General features: G+C 31.4%; 2 protein-coding genes across 2 annotated transcripts; both read left to right on the top strand.

The window, feature by feature from the left end:
• The first annotated feature begins 1,948 nt into the window (after nucleotides 1–1,948).
• LOC107422119 (probable methyltransferase PMT19) lies at nucleotides 1,949–7,480 on the top strand. The gene is made up of 6 exons (XM_048476741.2): nucleotides 1,949–2,789; nucleotides 3,899–4,109; nucleotides 4,419–4,716; nucleotides 5,596–5,985; nucleotides 6,351–6,428; nucleotides 6,940–7,480. Exons 1-6 carry the CDS (start codon nucleotides 2,112–2,114, stop codon nucleotides 7,136–7,138), a joined length of 1,854 nt encoding a protein of 617 aa, XP_048332698.2. The 5' UTR covers nucleotides 1,949–2,111; the 3' UTR covers nucleotides 7,139–7,480.
• Nucleotides 7,481–11,439: 3,959 nt separating this feature from the next.
• Nucleotides 11,440–17,366, top strand: LOC107422137 (pentatricopeptide repeat-containing protein At1g06710, mitochondrial). The gene is made up of 4 exons (XM_016031543.4): nucleotides 11,440–14,568; nucleotides 16,317–16,616; nucleotides 16,756–16,854; nucleotides 16,952–17,366. Exons 1-2 carry the CDS (start codon nucleotides 11,551–11,553, stop codon nucleotides 16,353–16,355), a joined length of 3,057 nt encoding a protein of 1,018 aa, XP_015887029.3. The 5' UTR covers nucleotides 11,440–11,550; the 3' UTR covers nucleotides 16,356–16,616; nucleotides 16,756–16,854; nucleotides 16,952–17,366.
• Nucleotides 17,367–24,709: the final 7,343 nt, after the last annotated feature.

Here is a 24,709-nt window from a genome sequence, read left to right as displayed (position 1 = left end):
GAATCTTGGATGGGTCCTGACATTTAATATCAAAACTAACATTAAACATTATTTTTAATCCTTCAATAGTATCAAATGCTGCGATTTAAAATTATATTTATTGATCACCTGAACATGTTTTATTTTCATTAAATAAAATTTTAGTATGTTACTAAATTTATATTTGGTCACTATTTAAATCTTAAATCTTAATATTTGATGTGGTCTAAAGCTACTAAATGAAGACCTCATATTAAAATCATCTGATCATCCTTAAAAAGACAAAATGTTCTTTACTCCAAAAAAAATAATAATTAAATAAATAAAGAAAGAAAGGCCAAATGTTAAACTAACTGGAATAATTTGGTTAGGCTTCCTTTAAATCCTATTTGAAAAATATCAAAGTTTAGAAAAAAAAAATTAATTTTTGAGATTTAATTTATCAGAAATTTATTTTCTAAGAATCAATTTTCCACTTGTTATGTTTACTAAGTAATAAGAAAGTTAAAACGTATAAGTAATTAAATTTAATATTATATAATAAATTAAATTTAAATTTGTATTTTAAAGAAAAAATCCAAAAATTAATTTTTTTGGAATTCTAAAAATGACACATCCATGATGAGATCAACTTCTTCTTATATTCTTAAAATAACACATTCATAGGTGACACATCAATTGAACTCTCAATATCAATATCAATTCAATAGGGTTTTCCTAAACGGAACAGTTTTGAATATCTAGAAAAAGCCCCGAAAACAATCCTATTAGAAGAAGATACAGGTAGTGGAATTTAAGAAAAGATTGTGATAGATTTAAAAGTGAGCCAAAAATAAGAAAAGAGAGAAAAGGGCTACGACACTAGTATTTATTTTTATATGAGTTATTTTAAAAATAATAATAAATAAGAATTTTTGATTTCTTTGTTTAATCTGTGAGTGGCTGGTATAAATATTAAAGAGATATGTAAGAATGCTTAGATGTTCTGTAATAATGATAATATAGCCTCTTAAAAAAGTATATAAAAAAACTTGTCACAACCTTGCATTTCATTTGCTAAAGGGTAAAAGAGTTAAATTATAATTCTATGGATAAAAGTTTTAAAAAATGATTTTATATTGAAATGAAACCGAAATGTAAGGAGTTGCACATATTTTCATAATAGAAATGTAGTGTTGAAAAATAATAAAATTGAAGGGGCTATAGTAATATTCATCCTTTTTCTTTTAATAATTATTAAAATTTTATAATCCTGTTATTTTTTTTTATTTTAAAAAAAAAAAAAACATGTTTATCACATGTAGAAAGAACATATTAATTTAGAACTACATAATGTATATTGAATGTGAGAATAATATCAATTTAATTAGTTTGGCTATTTACCAAAAGAAAAATTAATTCATGATATATTGAAGATATCTATGTATATAAGTGTTTAACAGATTCTATATAAAATTATAAATTAAAAAATTAAAAAATTAAGTGGTTACTATTAAAAATCCACTTTTAAAATTTTAGTATGAAAATAATATAATTAAATATTTAAAATTAAAATTTATCATATAAACTAATAATTATCATAAATTGTAATAATTAACAATATTTTTTTAAATTTTTTTCTTTTATTTTTAATATAGTTTTTTTTATTGTTATATTTTATTCTCAATTAGTGAAATCATTTTTTTATACATTAAATGGAATCTTTTATGTAATTATTATTTTTCATGTTTCTAAGTACTGTTATTTAATCCAAAGTTAGATTATTCACATATTATTATTTTATTTTTGCTTTTGTTATTTCTCTTCAAATTTGAAGATGGCACGCTTCCATATTTCTGGCCTATTATTTTAATCAAATAAAAGGGTATTAAGCAAAAAAAAATTAAAATTTAAAATGAAAAAAAAAAATCAGTATATTACTATATGTTTGACTGACTGAAATTAAGGAATCAAAACAAAGAAAACATTCACAATATTATTATTAGCCGACAAAATAATGGTTGTAAATTAGTAAACAAGATTCTTGGGGTTTGAAATTCTTGTTCTCAACACTCTCCCACTCCACCAACCCTCCAACATCTTCAATGGCAGACTAGTCCAGAGCCAAAAGGAACACCAACCCCACTGCAAAAATGGCGATTATTCCACCTGCTTCTGCAAACCCTCTAATAAAAAGTTCTCTCTTTAGGGTCTTCTTCACCATTTTCCTTTCTTCCTTCTTCTTCATCCTCGGCTCTTACACCATCTCCACCACTACTTCCACTTCTTCTTCTTCTTCTTCTTCTTCACCTCTCCTACACGACCATTCCCTCCATTGTTCCAATCCCAACTTCTCAATCTCACCACCTCTGCAATTTTCAGCTCACCACACTCTTCCTCTCCCACCAGAACCTCCGAAAATTCCAAATTTCTTGGATTTTTGCTCTGAAAATTTTACCAACTACTGCCCATGTCATGATCCATCAAGAGAGAATGGATTCCCAGCTGAAAAGAAGTTTGATAAGGAACGGCATTGCCCTGAGGAGACAGGTGAGGGACTCCGGTGCTTGATTCCGGCACCGGTTAGGTACCGTAGGCCAGTTCCGTGGCCGAAGAGTAGGGAGTTTGTTTGGTTTAGCAATGTGCCTTTCCCTCGGTTGACTGTGTACAAGAAATCGCAGAATTGGGTTCGGTTGGAACGTGACCGGCTTGTTTTTCCGGGCGGCGGGACGTCTTTCCGGCAGGGAGTGAAGGGTTATATCGAGGAGATCAAGAAAGTTGTGCCATTGGCTTCTGGGAGTATAAGAACTGTTCTTGACGTTGGCTGTGGGGTGAGTATAATCAAACCTTCATTTTTTTTTTCCCCGAGTTTTGGATTTTGTGAATGTTTTTAATTTTTAGTTTTCATATTTGTGGTTTTTCTTTTGTTTTTTTCACTTCTTTCATTAGTAGAAATCCTCAATTCCAAACATACAAGGTAAATATTGTTGTGTTTTGATCTATGTTATAATTGGTTTTTATTATTTTTTATTTTTATTTTTTTTAAATTCTTGTTTTAGCTTTTGGATTGTTTTAGAAATTTTCGTCATGGTATGGTTTTTGTCTTTTTTTCTTATGTTATGTTGCATGAATGGTTATTACAATTTTGCAATGTTTTATTAGGCTGTTAATGTCACCAAGACATATTACTGGATAGAAGAGAGAAGGGGAAGTAGGAAGAAGACAAGAAAAAGAACAAAATAGAGAAAAAAAAAAAAAAAAGGGAGGAAACAGGGGATGAGAGAGATAATTATGATTTCAAGATTTGCTAATATTGTTTAATGCCAAACAACTTGTTTTTTAAAAGGGGAAATTGTGAAAGAATACTATGTGGAACAAAATACTTGTCACAAGTTTTTTAAAGAGAGCAATTGATACACTTTGTTGACAAATTGGATGTCTCTGGTATATTCTGTAGTTTTGGTATGTCCGCATATATGTAATTTGCTTTTCACAGGGTATGATCTAAGATCCTATTATACCATTGAATTTAATAATTCGTTTACGTTTTCCCTTTTTTTATTTTTTATTTTTTTTATTTTGTTGTTAAGAGTCCTTTTGCATGTCAAATGAGAGTAAACTACCATGACCTGCAGTTTTGGTTCAAACCTCAAGAGACATACATATACATCACAACCCAAATTTAGCATACTGTATCTGGCTCATTATTTTTTTCCACAACGATTTCATTTGAGATATCTACAATTATATCAATTTACCAATCTGACATCTACTCTACCGTTCTTCAAATGGGAAAGTGGAATTATTACTATGATTATTATTATTATTATTTTATAAGCATTTAACAAGCCTTATAAGGAGATGTCTATTAGACTGTCATCTACATTGGTTTCTAAAATGTAAAGAGTCACTCTTAAGATCTAATATGTATTTTGCTTAGGTTGCAAGTTTTGGAGCCTCTCTAATGGATTACAACATCTTGACAATGTCAATTGCACCAATTGATAATCATGAAGCACAAGTACAGTTTGCCTTGGAAAGAGGACTTCCAGCAATGCTTGGCATACTAAGCGTCCATAGGTTACCATACCCATCAAGATCATTTGATATGGCACATTGCTCGCGGTGCCTTGTACCATGGACTCAATATGGTAATCTTCCTTGAATCTTCAAAGCTGACGTATTTGTCTTTAGATATTCTAAGGACTAAATCTGAATTACCTGAATTCATTTTGTATGGAATTTGAGGCATGAGAGTCCATTTGCAATTGAATTTTCTTTAAAAGAATAAAGAAAAATTTTATGCAAATTTAGTTTTGCAACTGTAAACAAAATAATGTCTTGAAAATTGTTAGATGACTATACAAAACTTACCACCATCTATGGTAGTAGTTCATATCTCCATGCTTCTTCAGGTGCATTCACTTCATACTCACCATGCTAGTAATTGGTATGAGCAGGTGGACTGTACTTGATGGAGATTGATCGGGTTTTACGTCCCGGTGGCTACTGGATTTTGTCTGGTCCACCTATAAATTGGAAGGTTACATACAAAGATTACCAGAGTCAGGCTCAAGATTTTGAAAAAGAGCAAATCAGTTTGGAAGATCTTGCTCGGCGAATGTGCTGGAAAAAGGTAGCAGAAAGGGGACCAATTGCTGTATGGAGAAAGCCAACAAATCATATACATTGTATACAAAAATTAAAGCTTTGGAAATCTATCCAATTATGTGTTGGAAATGATCCTGATGCTAGTTGGTAAAGCTTCTCTTTCCCGTTTTAGTTTTGATTTTTCCTATGTAGAAAAGAGAAAATTACTTCAAAACTTCGAAATTAATGCTAATGTTTCCAAGTCCATCTTATTCTAATTACTAAAAACACATTGTTTGAAAGTTGTTTGAAGCTTATCCTTATCATTTCATGTTCTAGCAGTAGTGTACTGCATCCTCGTCCCATTTTATGCACTTTATCTATTTGTGTCTTGGCTAACTTAGCTAGGACATAGTGTTGCAATTTTAGTTTAATTTTGTATTCAAATCCCTTGATGTTTAAATCTCACAGCAGCATGATGCTTGCTCATAGAGGTTGAAATCGGAAAATATTTCAGTATGCTTTTACGTTGGGTATCACTTATTTTAGCTTTTGTATACTTTTACTTTGGGGTATCACTAATTTTAGGTTTTGCTGACATGTTGGCTTTATACTGCTAACAAGTTTCTGTACAAAAAATTCTGAAGTAACATATTATGTACCTTGGATTCCGTTTCTTCATGTTCCTAAGGTGAGATGTTTAGTTTTTATCCCTTATTTATTGAGTTTTGATACTAAATAAACATGACATGTTGGCTTTATACTACTAACAACTTTCTGTACAAAAAATTCTGAAGTAACATATTATGTACCTTGGATTCCATTTCTTCATGTTCCTAAGGTGAGATGTTTAGTTTTTATCCCTTATTTATTGAGTTTTCATACTAAATAAACAAGAATTTCTTCTTTTAAGACACTAAGCCAATGCATAATTCTCCTTTCTTGCAAAACATGTTACAAAACTCAGCGTTGTCATTCCTCCTTTCCCTGAAAATTTCACTTTCTCAATTTTTTTTTTTTTTTCTTTTGTAATTTGTTGTTCAACAGGTACAAAAAGATGGATCCCTGCATCACCCCTCTCCCAAATGTTACAGACATCCATGCTATATCTGGAGGAGCTCTCCAAAAATGGCCTAAACGGCTGATGAGCACTCCACCTAGAATTACAAGTGACCTGATCAAAGGAATTACAGTTAAGGCATTTCATGAAGACACTCAGTTATGGAGGAAGAGAGTTTCACATTACCATGTCGTTCTTAAATCTCTAAAAACTGATAAATATAGAAACATTATGGACATGAATGCCGGCATAGGGAGCTTTGCAGCTGCATTAGTGGAATTTCCAGTATGGGTTATGAATGTGGTACCATTTGACGCAGAGAAAAACACCCTTGGTGTTGTATTTGAACGAGGCCTAATTGGAACTTACATGAACTGGTAAGACTTGAATCTTTCCCATTTTCCATTGTACATTTTACGGACATTGTAGTCAAATATAATATGGAGGTAAGAGGTGATTGTTAAAATGTGTAGTCAAAAGTAGGAATTTTGCTACAAATGAATATTGAAAGTTTCTAATTTCCATTCCTATTGATAGAATTGTACAGCCATTTTTTTTTATTATGGTTTCACCTTTTCAAACTTTATATATTTATTTTTGTAAAAAGACAATGTAATGATCTATTTTTAGGATTGTTTGTTTAGTTGAGGGATTGAATTGCACCTGAGAAGTGAGAACTAAATATGATTATTTTTCCCTTGAGGGTGATTAAGATAATGGATGCCATTAAAAATGCCTGCAGGTGTGAGGCCTTCTCAACATATCCCCGAACATACGATCTGATACATGCCTATAGTGTCTTCAGCATGTATATAGACAAGTAAGCTTCAAAATTCACTCTTATTTATATGCTATTTGTTAGCAGTCTTTTATACATATCCTCTTAATCACTTATGTTTTGTATCATATTAAATCCTGAAAATTTATAGAACCTGTGCGAAACCCAACCAGATATCTGCAGTTTTAAAATTTGGGTTGTCTGTCATTCATTCTTTATCCTATCAATCCACACCATAATAGAACTGTTGATCAACTTTTTGCGGTAAGTTTACTTCATTCCATCAGAGTTAAAAGAACATTTGGCAAAGTAAATCATTTAGATATATGCTAACACATTAAGTAGAAAACTGAAAACAAACTCTAGCTCCGGAAGTGAAATATTTTCTGTATAGAATAACTTCTCTTCATATTTTCTTATATAATGCTTTCAATGGTCAGGTAGAAATGAGATTTGAAACTGTATGAAGTTGGATAAAGTAATTATAAACATGCTTAGTTAGCTATCGCTTTGTTAAATGTCTCTAACTGGAATTTTGTGAGCCCTAATGCAGATGTGACATTATAGATATCCTCCTCGAGTTGCAACGTATTCTTCGTCCGCATGGTACTGTTATTATAAGAGATCATGTGGACATCATTGTTAAAGTAAAAGACATTACTGATAAGATGAGATGGAATGCCAAAATATTCCACTCTGAAAATGGTCCATTTCATCCTGAGAAAATACTACTTCTTGGAAACTCCCAGTAGAAAGCAGTTCCAGTGGTTATTTTTTGCGGGCAACTGTTTGCAACCTATGATTTGTAAGGTAAAATATGCATGCTACTTCTACATGTAAATTATAGACTTATTACAAGTTACATCATATAACAATGAGGTAGAGAGGGAAGGAGAGCAGTGTGATATTTCTTAACAATCTTGGGAAGGAGATAAGAAACATACCCAAAAAAAAAAGGAACACTTTAACATTTTGTATTTTTCATATTTTGTGACTTCTTTTTAAACATATTTAGGTACAATGCTGCAAATTGATCTTTTAGATGGATTAGTAAAAATATATTCCAATAAAATTATATTACATCTGTTTGTTTATTTTTATTATTTATTTATTTTTTTTTTCCAACTTCTTCCAAACCAATGGGAAATTATATCTAAACGACTGTTAAGATTGCAAACCAATGGGAAATTATATGCTTGAAATTGAAAGCATTCAGTTAAGAAGGTAGCCGTCCATTTACTCTATTTTCCAAAACAGTAATAATGCAAACAAATCCAATAAACTAAGAACCAAAATAATAATAATAATAATAATAATAATAATAAAGCTATATATCATCTACATCAAAACATGAAGCAAGTTTCAATTTTTTCAGTGAAAGTAAAAGCTGAAAAGCAGGCTTACCAGTTTTGTTATTTGCAAGAATCATCCCTCAAGTCTCTCAGCCTATTGGAATTGCAACACTTTTTCTTTTAATTCTTTGGTTGGAACACATAAATTAGAAAGCTTAACACAGATGCAGAGAGGAAAATGCACACACAAAAATGAAATATCAGAAAGTTTTTGTTAAACAGTTATTGTGCAAAAAGAAATCTCACAAAGTTCTTCTTTTTTTTTTTTTTTTTTTTTTTTTTTTTTTTTTTTGGGGTCAAACAGTTAATTGTGCATTTTTCACATCCTGAAGCTTCTTCGATTTAGCATCCATGTTAGGCAAATTCGCAAGCTTAGCTTTAGCACTTATGAGAAAACCAACAAGTCTCTCCCTGCAAGGAAGATAACTTGGAATCATCATAGGTCACCATCATCAAATTTTAAGCACAATTAAAAATTAAAGATCCATTAAGTTTGTACATTATGTGTGTGTAAAATATTTGTTTAATCAAATACTAAAAAATTATTTCATGATTTTAAAAACATGAGAAACAAATAATAATAATAATAATTTTTATAAAGAATAATACTTATATTTTAAATATGAAAATAACTTATATAAGTACATGGCCTAAGAGGGACTTTTCTTTCTAATTTAATTAAGGTATTATTTATTATTATTATTTTTTTAATCGTGATTGGAACATCCCCTATGCATATGATAGTTTTAGTTCATTTTATTTTTGAAATCCCCTATATATATATATATATATATATATATATATAGGATAGTTATTCATTAATTTTATAAATTAATTCTTAAAAAAAGAGTTGAAAATTAACCAAACAAAAACTCCCTTTATTCTCAAAGTGATTGTCTTCTTTGGTGGCCAAAGATGAAGTTCTCTTCTTTAAATGGTGCAAAAACATTGAGACCTTCCCACGGCCAAAATAAATTCAGTATTCAAAATGTATCTATGAATATAATTGAGGGATTAACTGAATTAATAACCCTATTATTTATTTAAAATTAAAAAGTATATCAGATAACCTAGCAGCCAAATAATGATTTCAAATTTAAGTTCTCATCTCATCGTACTACTAAGTATATCAAACAATCTAGCAGTCAAATTTAACTTTTTATTTTTTTATTTTTTGCGTGTTATTACGATGATTCCAATGAATAATTGATTGCTAATAGCTCCTATATGTCATTCTGATAATGTGTAGATAACCACGAGACCTTCTGTATCCAAATTACTCGGTTTTTTGCATTATAAAGCAAAATGTAGCAAAGCATATGAGGAATGGTTACCCATTTATTATCAGTAGGACTAACATGAACCAAATTCAAACGGTCCAAAAATACGCAAAAATTAATAGCTATTGAATTCAAAATTTATTAAACAAATGATTCAGATTATTCCTTACTTCATGTGATAAAAATTTGACCAAAAAAATTAATTTTCGTTCCTTCCCGTTGGCCCCAACCTATCACCATCTCCCTTATCTCAATCCTATGAACTTGTTGCAGGTTGAGATAAGAGGTTGAGATGGTTTTTTGAATTGTTTAATATATGTGGTTTTGACAATGAATTATGGACGGGATCAAAATATGTAACAGTTTTTATTCAAGTTTTGGAATTATGACCATTAAGTTTCAAAAAATTATGAAATGGGATATCATCTAGATGACACGAAATTAAAGCAAATATCAATTTAGTTTCTGAATATCTAATCTGTAGAAAGATGTTTAGAATTCCATTCTTTTTCCTAATGAAATCTTGGGTAGCCACTATATTTTCTTCATGATAATGGTTGGAAATTGGGATTTTTTCTTGGTTGAAACCCTATTGTTGGTTGAATGGAATTATGTTATCCTCATTGGAAATGAAATGAAAAACCGATGGTTATATCATAGACTTCGAGTTTAGCATCTGAAAAAAAAAAAAAAAAAATTACTAAAAGCATGATTTTCTTATAATGTTATGTCTGCTTTAACAATTAATTCTGAGTTCTTTCTCATATCTGTACAGAAAATTTACTTTAAAAAGAGCAATAAAAAAAAAAAAGCGTTTTAACTTAAAAAAAAGAAAAAAAAGAAAAGGCAATTGTTTTTTAAAAAACATTCTCAAAAGAAAAAAAGTCAACATTTTTCTTCTAAAAATATTGATTATTTTAAGCTTTTAAAACGCTTTTACAAAAGCGTCACTAAAACCCTATATAATAGCATATGCTTTTATGAAAAAAAAAAGCTTCCATTTTTCCTTTTTTTAAATGTCCTTTCCAAAGTAAATTCTCTGTGTATATATATATATATATATATATATAGAGAGAGAGAGAGAGAGAGAGAGAGATTCTATATGGAGAGACTTTCAAAACCATCTATCAGTTCTAATTTTTGAATCTATAGCTGCAAGGATACATCTAAGATCCTCGCGTTGTTCTTCTATGGCCATGTCAACAGCCATTGTGTCAGGATGGTTGGTGCAATCGAAACAATGCACAGATGGAGACGTGCATTGAAATACGAATTCCTGGGAGGAAGCTACATACATCGATGATGAAAATACTGCAAAGGAGCAGATGCGGAACAGAAGCTATTCACTTACGATAGTATCCCACGGGATGCCACAAACGTAGACCAATACCAAGTTTTTACTTGAATGCTTATTTCTTTTATTTTTTTTTATTTTTTTTCAACCTTCCTGTGCCTGTGGTTTACACTTCTTGCCTTAGACGTGTCAAAGACCTTTAATTTTTCTTGATCTATGCGTTTGAAAATTAAAAACTGCAAAAAGAAAAAAAATTTTAAAAAAGTTGGTCAGGCCAGTCGCTGGAACGGTGATGCAAACGGGAAGGATGGAACAAGCGAGAAAAGTGGAATCATTTTGTCAAGTTTTTCTCATGTGAGGGAGTTTTGATATGAGTCGTTTGTGTTTTGCAATTTGAATTCAATAGTTATAATTTTTTTTTTTTCACATTTTTAGCTTGGATTTATTCATATCGGTCCTGATGATATAATCTCTCATATATATATTATGATTGATAAAATAAATTGAAATTGAATATCACATATCTTAGTTTTTACTGTGCAAAAATCACAAAATAATTTTATTATATAAATAAAACCACTCAAAGTTATGATAAATTGACCTTTATTGAAACTGAATGATTTCATCCATAAATCTTGGTTTTAGGCTTTTAAAAGCAAGGAATGAGGATTGGTATTAAAAAGAGAAGGAAAAAAAAAAAAAAAAAAACCTTGAAGGATGAAAAGCAAATAAAACTATTAACCATCGATTTTAATTTTATTAGAAAAAAGTAATTATTTTCTGTTTTTATTTTATTAGGAAAAATAATTATTTTTATTTATTTTTAAGTATTTATAAAAATATTATTTATTATTATTATCTTTTATAAAAACATATACTATTATAGTAATGCTGTGGGTATATCTAATCATTCAAATTATTTATATACATATAATTATTTTAGTTAATTAATATATTAATATAATTTAAATATGAATAAATTAATTTTAAAAAAAATAAATATAACAAAAAATAACTAATTAAATAAAAATATATATACTTTTCCTAAATAATTTGATGTACTTTCAATATTATTTTTATTATTTTTTTATTATTTTCTTAAGAAGGAAAAAAAAAAAAAAAAATCAAAAACCAAATGGAAGCCCAAGAGTCTCACCGTTGTATAGTGTCGCTTCCATAAACCCAGGCTTAAATCCTGAAGCAAAGCGCTCATTTTTTCTTCAAATTCTTCATCATCCATGATCGCCAGAAGAGGCTTCAAAGCTCTTCTCATTCACTCTTTTCCAACCATTTCTACTCTCTGTTCCACCCCTTTCTTCTCTGTAAACCGATCTTCTTCGTCCAAAGTCTCTCACCCTACAACTTCCAAAGCTCCCAACTTTACTCTGTTTTCCACTATTTCCAGATTCGTTTCCACCTTTTCTTCGGACACTCTCGAAGGATTGGTCGACCAGGAGGACCCATTGGCCTTGGATGGTTCGAAGGTCGAGTCATTTTCGGCTGAAGAGTTCGGTTTCTTGCGCGGCTCGTTGTTGGGTTCGAGTTCTGATTCTGGGTCTTCAGTAGGTGAATCTGATTTGGGTAAGTTTTCTAGCGAAGCCCTTTTGATTTCCAATGCCATTAGAAACAATAAAGATGAGTTTGGTGATCATACCCAGAAATTTCTTAGGCAGTTTAGGGACAAATTGAATGGAAATTTGGTTGTTGAGGTTTTGAAGCTTGTTCAAAATCCCGAATTGGGCATGAAGTTTTTCATGTGGGCAGGTCGTCAAATTGGATATAGTCACACTGGTTACGTGTATGATGCTTTGTTGGAAATGTTGCAAAGTGATAACAATAATAATAATTTTAGAGTACCTGAACACTTTCTTAGAGAAATTAAGAGTGATGACAAAGAGGTGCTTGGGAAATTGCTTAATATTTTGATTCGGAAGTGTTGTCGATATGGGTTGTGGAATGTAGCTCTGGAAGAGTTGGGGAGGCTCAAGGATTTTGGGTACAAGGCGACAAGGCCAACTTACAATGCTTTGATTCAAGTGTTTATAGAAGCTAATAAGCTGGACACAGCGCAATTGGTTCATAGGGAGATGTGGGATTCAGGGTTTAGGATGGATGATCGAACATTAGGATGTCTTTCCCGTGCCCTCTGCGAAGCTGGGAGGTGGAGGGAAGCACTTACTTTGATTGATAACGAAGAGTTTGTGCCAACCACAGCTCTTTATACGAATATGATATATGGACTTTGTGAAGCTTCCCTTTTTGATGTAGCTATGGATTTTTTGGACAGAATGCGGTCTTGTTCTTGTATTCCAAATGTTGTAACTTATAGGATTCTGCTATGTGGGTGTTTGAGAAAAAGACAACTTGGTAGGTGTAAGAGAATTCTCAGTATGATGATTGCGGAAGGTTGTTATCCGAGCCCTAAAATATTTAATTCTCTTGTTCATGCTTATTGCAAATCAGGAGACTACTCTTATGCTTATAAATTGCTAAGGAAAATGGTAAAGTGTGGGTGCAAGCCTGGCTATGTTGTTTATAATATCTTGATTGGTGGTATTTGCAGCAAAAATGAGTTACCTAGCTCAGATTTGTTAGATTTGGCTGAGAAAGCTTACAGTGAGATGCTTAATGCAGGGATTGTGTTGAATAAGGTAAATGTCAGCAATTTTGCAAGATGTCTTTGTGGGGCTGGAAAATTTGAGAAAGCCTATAATGTCATAAGTGAAATGATGAGCAAGGGTTTTGTACCTGATGCTAGTACATATTCTAATGTAATTGAGTTTTTGTGTAGTCACTCCAAGGTAGAAAAAGCATTTTTTTTGTTTGAAGAAATGCAAAAGAATGGTATTGTTCCCGATGTCTATACATATACTATCTTGATTGACAATTTTTGTAAAGCTGGCCTCATTCAACAGGCTCGCAATTGGTTTAATGAAATGATGGAAAAAGGCTGTTCCCCAAATGTGGTGACTTATACTGCTCTAATACATGCTTACCTTAAAGCTAGGAAGGTGAACGATGCAAATCAACTCTTTGAGATGATGTTGGATAATGGTTGCATTCCTAATGTTGTTACTTATACTGCTTTGATTGATGGCCATTTTAAAGCTGGAGAGATTGAAAAAGCTTGTTTGATTTATACAAGAATGAAAGGTGATGTGGAAAATTCTGATATGGATATTTACTTTAGACTTGGTGATTGCAATTCTAAAGAGCCAAATGTTTTTACATATGGAGCTTTGGTGGATGGTTTGTGCAAAGCTCACAAGGTCAAAGAGGCCCGTGATTTGTTGGATGCTATGTTGGCAGGAGATTGTGTACCTAACCATATTGTGTATGACGCACTCATAGATGGATTTTGTAAAGCTGGGAAGCTGGATGAAGCTCAAGTTGTGTTTACTAAGATGTCAGAGCATGGGTATAGTCCTAATGCATATACTTACAGCTCATTGATTGACAGGCTTTTTAAGGATCAGAGGTTGGATCTTGTTTTGAAAGTATTGTCTAAAATGCTAGAAAACTCTTGTGAACCAAATGTTGTTATCTACACTGAGATGATTGATGGGCTCTGTAAAGTTGGAAAAACCGATGAAGCTTATAAGCTTATGTTAATGATGGAAGAGAAAGGGTGTTACCCTAATGTTGTGACTTATACTGCAATGATAGATGGCTTTGGGAAAGCAGGTAAAATATACAAATGCCTTGAGCTCTTAAGAGAGATGGGCTCAAAGGGTTGTGCTCCAAATTTCGTCACTTATAGGGTGCTAATAAACCACTGCTGCACCGCTGGCCTTCTGGACGAGGCTCGTGAACTTTTGGATGAAATGAAACAGACGTATTGGCCAAAGCATATGGCAAGCTACTGTAAGGTTATTGAAGGTTACAACAGGGAGTTCATAGCCTCTCTTGGACTTCTAAATGAGATAAGTGAGAGTGATAATATACCAATTTTTCCTGTATATAGTATTCTGGTTGATAATTTTATTAAGGCTGGAAAACTGGATGTGGCATTGCAGCTGCATGAAGAGATATCATCATCTTCACCTTTGACGTCTTTGAACAAAAGAATGTATAATTCATTGATTGAAAGCCTGTCACATGCAAGTAACGTTGACAAGGCATTTGGATTGTTTGCGAAGATGGTAACACGGGGTGGGGTTCCAGAGCTAAGTACATTTATTCACCTTATTAAAGGGCTCCGTAAAGTTAATAAGTGGGAAGAAGCTTTGCAGCTATCAGATAGCATATGCCAAATGGTTTGTCTCTTAACTCCTTGATTATGTAGTTTGTTATATGGACAAAGTAATGTGATGATATCAGAAAATTGTTATATACATACATATATATATATATATATATTTTAATTAAGTTGTAGCTTTCTTGTTCCCAAAATTTCTTAATTTATGATTATTTTGTTGTATACCATGCAAGACAGAATGATGCTTTTAACATTTTTTTTGTTGTTGTTGTTATTATTATTATTATTATTATTATTTTTTTTTTTTTTTTGGTGAACTAAATATCATAGGAAATTTTTGTTCTTTAGGTAATTGCATGCACATGCAAGTGAGTGCACTAGCATATATGTGCGTGTATTTTTCTTTGTGGACAATGTTATTCACGCATGCTGCAAGCTGTGAGAAGATATATCTTTGTGGATCCTTTACTGCCTATATATTATGGATAGTCTGATAAAAATTGCTAATTTTATACCATTAAATTATATGAATTTTTCCTGCATCAAGCCAAAAGCTGTCCTATTGATATGGTATCTGAATTTATAATTTTGTTTTGCTTCTGATGAGAATATTAGGGGCGAAAAGAGTATGATTTTAGTATCTCCAATTGTTTTTATGTTTGTTATGCATGACTAACGTTTAGTTTAATGATTAATGGAATGCTGGTCTGCTGGTCCTGCAGCGCTGAATGCTGTAGATATGTGTTTAAAAAAAAAAAAAAAAAAAAAAAAAACAATTTATAGGAGTGTAAAGTTTTCCTTCCGAGATTCCTTGATCCTTATTCCTTACGTACAAAATGTCCTGTTTTAGCCCATATCTAACTTAATTTTCTTTGAGGGATAAAAGGTTATGCAGCCTTCATCCTTTCTGCCTCTATCTCACCAACTACTCTCTGTCTCTTTCTTCTCTCTTTGATAAATCATGCCTACTTTTAGCTCTTTTTTTTTTTTTTTTTTTTTTTTTTTTTTTTTTTCAGTTTATTGTTCTATTGATAATTGCATTGTGCTTGGATATCATTTAAACTAGATTTTGTTGTCTGATTTATTAAACCAAGGTTGTAAGGTTTGAGACGGTCACTCTGCTAGCATATAATGATTAAATTGAAATTTGGAAATTTGCTTGAAATTATAACAATTATATGGGTATCTTGGATTACAATGATTCTGCCGTAGGATATTTTATTGGAGAAGAGCATAAACCCTTATGGCTTTTGTTGAACCTGGTTGTCAAACCTTCCAGCCAATTGGCATGCTTTAATTCTTTGCCTGGGGCCTAGGCAGCTTCGCTTATTTGGTCTTCAAGAAAGTTTTTCTCATTTTGCTAGTGCCAACTGTATTCATGAGTCATGACTTTCTTTTCCTTTGTTTTATAATGTATTCTTCTATATATCGGTCTATCTTTTTCTTCTTTACCTCTTATTAATTAACAATAAGTATCTGTATACACTTTTTGTATTTATTAAAAAATTAGTAATGATGAGATCTATTATCATTTACCTTTTAACAATTCAAATATATGTTCCATTCATGACTAGTTTATTGTTTTTCTAATTTATAATTTTGGGGGTGAAATATTGAAGTTTTTTTTTCAGTTTGATGTGGTAAGCAATTCTCTGCTAGCTATTATAATATGTCATTTAGAATGTTGCTGGCGCTGAAAATTTTGCTCACCACTATTTTGGTTGCTGAAACAAAAACTGTTACTTTGTTTGCTTTTCTTTCTTCTTATCATGATATTAATGGTCTTAAACTTTTGTAATTGAACAGGATATCATTTGGCTTCAACAAGAAGAGACATCTGACTAAAATAAGATTCTTTTCCTCACATTTATTATTCTTAATCATTCATGCTTAATGTAACGAGCAGTGGTGAGCGGTATAAAGCTCTGCCAAAGAATTTACCATCTGTCAGAGGATTCTTTCAGCTAGCAGATGAGTGACTTGCATGCTAAACAGAACAATTGTTCAGACAGTTGAAAGCTGTGCTTCGCATTGTAAAGAAGCTAAATATTTGCAAGAAAGTTTGAAAAAATTTTGGTTCCTCAGTTTTTCTGTCTCATAAACTTGGTAAGTCCTGTTTAGATTTTACAGAAAAAAGGGGGGAAAAAAAAATTTCTTTTCAGTCTTCAATCTTTATGTTGTATGTAAAACCTCACATTGAAGTAACTGCATCAATTTATTTATATATTTTGATAACTCATTGCAGGTCAATTCATCATGCCCTTTGCTAGCTAATGGTTTGAATAGGCTACAGCGTAGTTCTGTCAATTATAGCTGCAGATCTTTATTATTCGACGCGGTGCAGGTTGGTTTTGGGAATCTGTTTTGTGCTGTAGTTATCATCCACTATCATTACAAAGAGATAAAGATAAATGCTGTTTCTAATCTATTTCTTTCTGCAGCTTCTCAATGAGGAGGATATGCACAGAAACATGCATACAGTGTGAAATCCAAAGCTCAAAGGTAGTATGGTGCAATTAATTTGAAATTTGAAGCATCCATATGTGAGTAACAAAAAACAGAAATAAAATTGATGGAGTTTAACATTAAGGAGACCAAAAAAAGATTCAGTGAAACTAAATGACCTTCACTACTTGGCAAAAAGTACACTTAGATAAATATAGGCATACATATTCATTTTTAATGTCATACGGATAGTTCAGATAACAGTCCAATTCTTGATAAGATGTACGGTATTGTAGTTTTATTGCCCACTGTTCAGGTTGGTCTAGTTAGGCGCAGGACAAATTCAAAATGATTAATTATATAAAAAAAATATATTTTCATGAAAATATATTTTGAATATTTGTTTCATAAGTGTTTTTTTTTTTTTAATCATTTTTAATAATTTTGCCTTCTTATTCAATATTTCAAACCTATCACTTTGTAGTTGTAGATGTGACTACATTAGTTACAGATTTTGAAAATAGATCTTTAGTTTTCTTTTTCCTTTTTTTATAAAAAAAAGGAAAGATAAAAATAAAAATAATATTAATAAAGGTAAAGTTCTAAGACGGAAAATAAAATCAAACTCATTATAAACCAAATGATCTCTAGTTATCAACAGTTTGTTTCTAAAAATATGCAATGGCAAGCAAACCCTAAATAGCAATACCCATCAACTGCTATTTATCCCCTATAAAAAAAAAAAAAAAAAAAATCCCCATTACCTGCTTTGCCCCATTCGACGCATCTTTTAGGAGTGTAGGGGTGTCTCTCGCCATTGTACCAAATCCCCTTTTACTATTTCTATATTTAAAAAACAAAAAAAAAAAGAAGGAAATATATTTTAAAACTTGCTTTTTCATTGATAAGATTATTCTTTTTGCACCTCCTGATGTTTTGGCTTATTTAAAAATCCTGTTGGGTTTTTTAAACATTTTAAAGGGCAAAACACACTCACCACGCCTTTGTTTTTATAAAATTTTTTTTTGAATAATTATCTTACCTTCTTTGTTAACTAACCGCCATTGTTATCATTTAAAATGACCATATCTCCCTTTTATAAGAAACACGTAAAAATATGTTTTTGATAATAAACACATTATTATGTAGACGCCTATATTTTGCTAAAACTATTAAGGATCTTTCCTCTATCAATAAAAAAAAGTTAAAAGAATAAATTGTGTTAATATTTATTTATCTTTTATAAAAATAAAATTATAATGTTGTCTTAAAATTATAAATTATGAATAATAAAATAAATAGGTTATTTTGAAATAAAATGATGGTTTTAAATGAAGAGTAATAGCTGAAAATAATAAATATATGATAAGAAAAAGCCTAATGAAAAAAATATATTTTTATTTCACCAAAAAAAATAAAAATGTTATAATTCATTTAAACAATAAGAATTTACTTTTAGTTGTTAATGTATTTTTATTAATTTAACATAGTAAGGCTTTTTTGCCATTTACGGATGTTAAGAATTTATTTATTTTGGTCGAGAATTGGATATTAATAATTAAGATGCTCAAAAAAGAATATTCTATTGAGTCACCTGGGGGCCTGGCGCCAAGTGTAGGATTTTTATTCTTTTAGGGGCAGTTTCTATAATTTTTATAAAAATCAGGAATTTCCTTTATTTACCCAAATATCAATTTTTTTTTTAATAGTACCCAAATGCTAATTTTACACTTCTAATGATAATTTTACACTTCTACTGATAAGTATGTGACCATGATAATAAAGATATTGGTTTCAAAAGGACTGAATACATTAAAATGGACGAGATACATGAACAACATCTGAAAACCAACAAGTATGTATTTGATATTTTTATATTTTTGAAAAAATTAAGATTAAGTTGAATTTAAACCAAACCTCAAGGTATGTAAATGATATTAACCTTTTCATTTGACTTCCCTTCAGATTTTTATTTAAATATATGAAGCCGGTATTTATTTTGAAGTTTTCAATTATTATTCCATGGGCATACTCACCTCTATTGTGTGCACGGCACTCACTTACCAAATCTATTGCAAATGTCACTTAACCAAAAAACAAAACCTTTTGCCAATGTCCAAATAACATGATATCATTTCAATAGCTCGTATTGATTATGCTTATTAAAAAAAAAAAACAAAAGAAATCACTTTTTCATATTTAATTTATATTTCACTTGATAAAATTATATTATATCATTTGTAATATTAATAGTTAAAAGATTAGTTGTATTTTGACATCTTTATTTTTAAAGTTTTGTAATTTAGACTTTTAACTTTTCAACTCAGTATTTTATATTTTTAATTTTTCAATTTGTTACAATTTAAATATTTTTAGTTTTTGACTGATAAAGTTTAATAGTCTGTCTTATGCGACCATATTAAATTTTGAATTAAAAAATGGCAAAGTACAAAATTTTAAAGCTAATTCTAAACATATGCAATTTTAATATCTTTTAATCTAAAATTTAATACAATTTAATGTTTATTAAGTGATTTGCACTATTTTTTTTTTAATAGAAGGTATCAAAGTGTATAATTTTATAAATAAATTTAATATTTTGCATTTTAATATATTTTTAATTTTAAAATTGATACAGATGAATATTCTCGCTTAAGATGGCAGATAAATTTTGTAGTCAAAAATCAAATAAGGTTTAAATTGTAATAAATTAAAAAATTGAAAGCCTAAATGATTGAGTTGAAAAATTGAGGATATAAATTGGAAAACCCTAAAAATTGACCGTGCCAAAATTCAATTAACCCATTGTTAAATGACTTCATAAACAAACATGACGCTTATGGTACTATTAGTTCGTAACTTTTCAACCGTAGATTCAAATTAAGCGTGTAGCTAGTTTACAGATGCATATCGATAAGTATTATTATATGGTATATAAATCAAAATCAAAATCCATACAAATAAAAAGTCAACTTCAAGCTCGCTAATCAATCATGGCCATACCTTGTTATGACCATAACTTTCTAATCTCAGCTCCAAATTTGGTGTACTACTAATCTACGAACTTGAATTGATGAGTACTTCATCATGGTGCCTTGGTCAAAACAAATTTCCTTTTGCAGTAAAAAAGTCAACTTGGAACCCATTGGTCAACCTCGGTCAACCATAGTCAAACTTAGTTAAAAGTTCAAACTTGGATTGTTTTCTTGAATCGAGGTGTTACATTCAAAATCTTTATAAACTGGGACTACAGTTGCATGATCAGAAGGAACACTGAAAGAAGTAATGCCCTTAACAAGCAAGATAGAAAAGTCAACGCCTTAGCTACTAGAACACCAGAAGAAGAAACATCCTTAACAGGCAAAGTTATATTGCCAGAAGTGACTACTAAAACTTTCCATTTAGGATCTTTTGTTTGTTTTGCAACCAGAGAGAGCAAACCATACTTAGGATTTTAAGAACTTCGGTGAAGTCCCACATCGGTTGGAAAAGGGAACGAAGCACGCTTTATAAGGTGGTGTGGATACCTTTCCCGTACGACGCGTTTTAACAAAACCTTAAGGGCTGGGTTGCAAGAGGATTCTCTAGGTCCAAAGAGGACAATATCAGACGAGGATGGTCTAGGCTGTTATAGATGGTATCAGAGCCAGTACCCGGATTTGTGTGCTAGCGAGGACGCTGGGCCCCAAAGGGGGAGGATTGTGAAGTCCCATATCGGTTGGAAAGGGAAACGAAGCACGCCTTATAAGGTGGTGTGGATACCTTTCCCGTACGATGTGTTTTGACAAAATCTTGAGGGCTGAGTTGTAAGAGGATTTCCAGGCCCAAAGATGACAATATTGGACGCGGATGGTCTTGGCTATTACAACTTCATTGAAAGAAATACCACCTCGAATATGTGAAATAGAACAGGGAACTGCTACAGTTGTTGCAGTAGAAGGCTCTATAACAATCGCCCAAGATAACACCGTAACAAAGAGCAAGAAACCAATTACGCCAATGGAACATTATGGAAGTCAAAAAATGCAAGAATCACCAAAGCCCTAGCCATCCTTTTCTAACCTATTGGTATGATAACAACAACAACAGCAGCAATAATAATAATAATAATGATAATAATCATAATATTTTACAAATAAAGATGAGCCCATAAAGCCATTAGGGTTTAACATAGAAAGAGATATCAGGTTCATTTGGTCAAATAAAATTACCAAAAGATTAACCCCCCCAAAAAAATAAAAAAGAAACGAACAAAATAAGTGATTCCAATGGGCCTGATTATACAAATGAATAAAAAGTATCCAATTCTATTATGGCCAAGTAAGTAATTTAAACTAATTATACCCAGTCCACATCATTATTCTAACATACTAAATATATATATGTCATTATTTGATTAGCTTATATTTAATTATATTTATTTTTTAAAGGATTCACTTATTAATGTCTAAATTATATTAATATATTAATCAATAAAATAATGATACATATATACTTAATAGATATTTTGGTAGACAAGATAGTTTTAGACTCTACTGTATTACTCAAATACAAAAGAGATATAATTGGATTCCTTTATCTTTGTTTTCTTTATGTACACTTAAATATTAATTGGTGAATAAATATGAATAATTTGATATTTGTTTATTTCTCTTGTTTAAGCCAAGTTGTGAATATAGAATATCATATTCCTTTACATTGAACAGATATTTGTTTCCTAAAGATAGCTTTAATTTGAATGCTACAGAGAGCTCCACAAGAGTCCTTTCTATTTTAATAAATAATATTTTTATTCACCTTTGAATCAAAACAATAACTGGAAACCTTTGATATTAATCCAACCACACATTATCTTCTCTCGTCTTAGACTCACAATAATCCCAAAAATACCTCCTGCTGCCACAGGTTTGGTATCATTTGTAATGAGTTTGGATTTGTCATCAAGATTAATCTCACAGATAGTAGTCTAAAAGGTACGCTTCAAAATTTCAACTTCTCATCATTTCCAGGCTTAGTTGCCTTTGACCTCCCTTTATGGAAGCATCCCCTCCCATACTTACACACTTTTCAGACTCACCTACCTTGAAATTTCTAGAAATTATATTTCTGGAAACATTCCATCCCAAATATGCTTTTTGACAAGTTTGCGATTCCTTTATTTGGAAACGAATTATTTAAATGGCTCTATACCACTTGAAATTCGCTTGTTGATGTCTCTTGAGGTGTTTTATTCTTATGGTAACAACCTTTCACAATCAATTTCTAAGTCTATTGGAAACCTGAGCAACTTAATCGAGCTAAGTCTTCATGGAAACAAACTGATTGGATCCATCCCTCATGAGATTGGAAAGCTTAAATCGCTTCATGAGCTTTTTCTGTATGAAAATAATCTCACTGGATCAATTCCTGCATCTATTGGAAATCTTAGCTCACTCGCCTACATCACTCTGTTCACTAACAAAATTACAGGAGCCATTCCTCCCCATATATTCAACAACCTTACAAATCTAGAAGATTTTGAAGTAAGTGAAAACTTCTTATTTGGTTATCTACCAAGAACTGTTTGTCATAGTGGGAGGCTTACATGGTTTTCAGCCTCTTATAACTACTTCAAAGGTTCCATTCTAAAAAGCATGAGAAACTGCACTTCTTTATTCCATGTTGAATTTCAAGGGACTGAACTGACAGGAAATATATCAGAATAGTTTGGAGTATGCCCAAACCTAGAATATATGGAGCTAAGCAGCAACAATTTTTTTGGAAAACTTGCTGGAAGCTGGGGAGTGTCCAAAACTCACTGTGCTATACATATATGAAAATATGGTTTCTGGCATGCTACCTTCTGAACTTGGGAAAGCCACTCAATTGCACATACTTGACCTTTCCTCCAATCTTCTTGTAGGGAAGATTTCTAAGGAATTTGGATGTTTCAAATAATTGTACAATCTCTTTCTCAACAACAATAAACATTCTGGAAAAGTTCCTATAGAAATTGGAATGTTATTTAACCTTGAAATGCTTGACCTTACAGCAAACCAATTGAGGGGACCAATTGTTGTACATTTGGAACAATGTTTGAAACTACGGGAATTGTATTTAGGAGAGAACACATTCAGTGGGATTATTCCTTTTCAGATTGCGAATGTTCGCTATCTTCGAAATGTTGATTTAAGTTAAAATATGCTTACAGGAGTGTTGCCTCCAGAGCTTGGAGAATTGGATTCTCTTAGAAACACTAAACCTCTCCCATAACAAACTCTCTGGTGCATTACCATCTATGTTTCAACAACTAATAAGTTTACATCAATTGATGTATCATACAATAAGTTGAAAGGTTCTCTCCCCAACATCAAAGCCTTCATTGAGGCCTCAGTTGACGCACTAGAACATAATAAAGGGCAGTGTTGAAAAAAAACAAATTTGAAGCCTTGCCACACATCTAAAGAGAATAGGAGTAAAATTTTAGTCATAATGTCTATATCTTGTACACTTGTTCCGTTATTGATCATTGTTGGAGTGCTTCTTATTTACCAAAAAAAGAGAAAGGAACGGATATGAGCAAGGGCTAATACAAATGACTATAACTTTCTTTGAAGCATGTGGCCATGACATGAAGAGAGTTCATGGAGAAATAGTTGAAGCCACAGAAAATTTCGAGTCCAAATATTGCATTGGAGTTGGCGGATATGGAAGTGTCTACAAAGCACTGTTGTCAACTAGTCAAGTTGTTGTTGTGAAAAAATTCCATGAGAATGGAGGAGTGGCTAGTAAGGAAGCTTTTGAAATTGAGATTAACGTGTTGACAAGAGCACGCCACCGAAATATTGTTAAGCTTTATGGATTTTGTTCACATACAAGACACTCATATTTGGTTTATGAGTTCTTAAAAGGGGGAAGCTTAAAGAATATATTGATAGATCATGTTAAGGTAGTAGAGTTGTAGTGGAGCAAGAGATTAAATATTATGAAAGGTTTAGCCAATGCCATATCATATATGCATTATAAATGTTGTCCTGCTATGAAGCTCACTTTGGTTATGCTATAAGTATAGATCCAAACACATCAAATCGGACTCCATTTGCTGGAACTTTTGGATACTTTGCCCCAGGTATGTCTCCCAACAAAGTGGCTTTCCTTTAATAATTTAGAATACGTCTTTTGATTATTTTTAGTAAAAGACATGATTGATTTATTTAAGGGGAAAAAATGTTTTTTTTGCAGGTCAGTATGCTATATTTTCTTGCTGGTAAATGTACCCTGTCCAATTCATGTTTAGACTTTTCTTTTCCTATTTCGGAACCACTAGAGAATCTCTAGCTCTACTATTCCCCCTTATACCCCATGGATTCCTCTTTAATTGCTTTTAATGCTCCAATTCCTCTTCTCGTTCTTGGATTTGTCATGTTAGTGAAATAATGCAAGAAACCTCACTAAGTTCACTCCCCCACGTGTATAACTCAAACAAGGTCATGTTCACTCATATTTCACACTCATTTTGGCTTTTAACTCTTTTATAAGCTCACACTCTCTTGCCTTTTTCCACTCTAAAGATTATCTTAAAGTTCTAATAAAACACATTTAAAACAGTAGCTAGATCACAAATATGTTCTAATTAACCCTATCAATAAAACAGAAGCAAGAAACTAACAAATTCCGAGCGAATTTATAAAACCTAACTCTCGGCTTTACTATCCAACGACAAGAAAAATAACAAATGTAATTTTTGGATTCAACAAAGAAATGAACGAGAAAAT

The sequence above is a fragment of the Ziziphus jujuba genome, chromosome 3 (assembly GCF_031755915.1).
Source record: "Ziziphus jujuba cultivar Dongzao chromosome 3, ASM3175591v1".
NCBI classification, from domain to species: Eukaryota; Viridiplantae; Streptophyta; class Magnoliopsida; order Rosales; family Rhamnaceae; genus Ziziphus; species Ziziphus jujuba.
The sequence above is the reverse complement of the archived record's forward strand: the minus strand, read 5'-3'. Positions and strand labels throughout refer to the sequence as shown.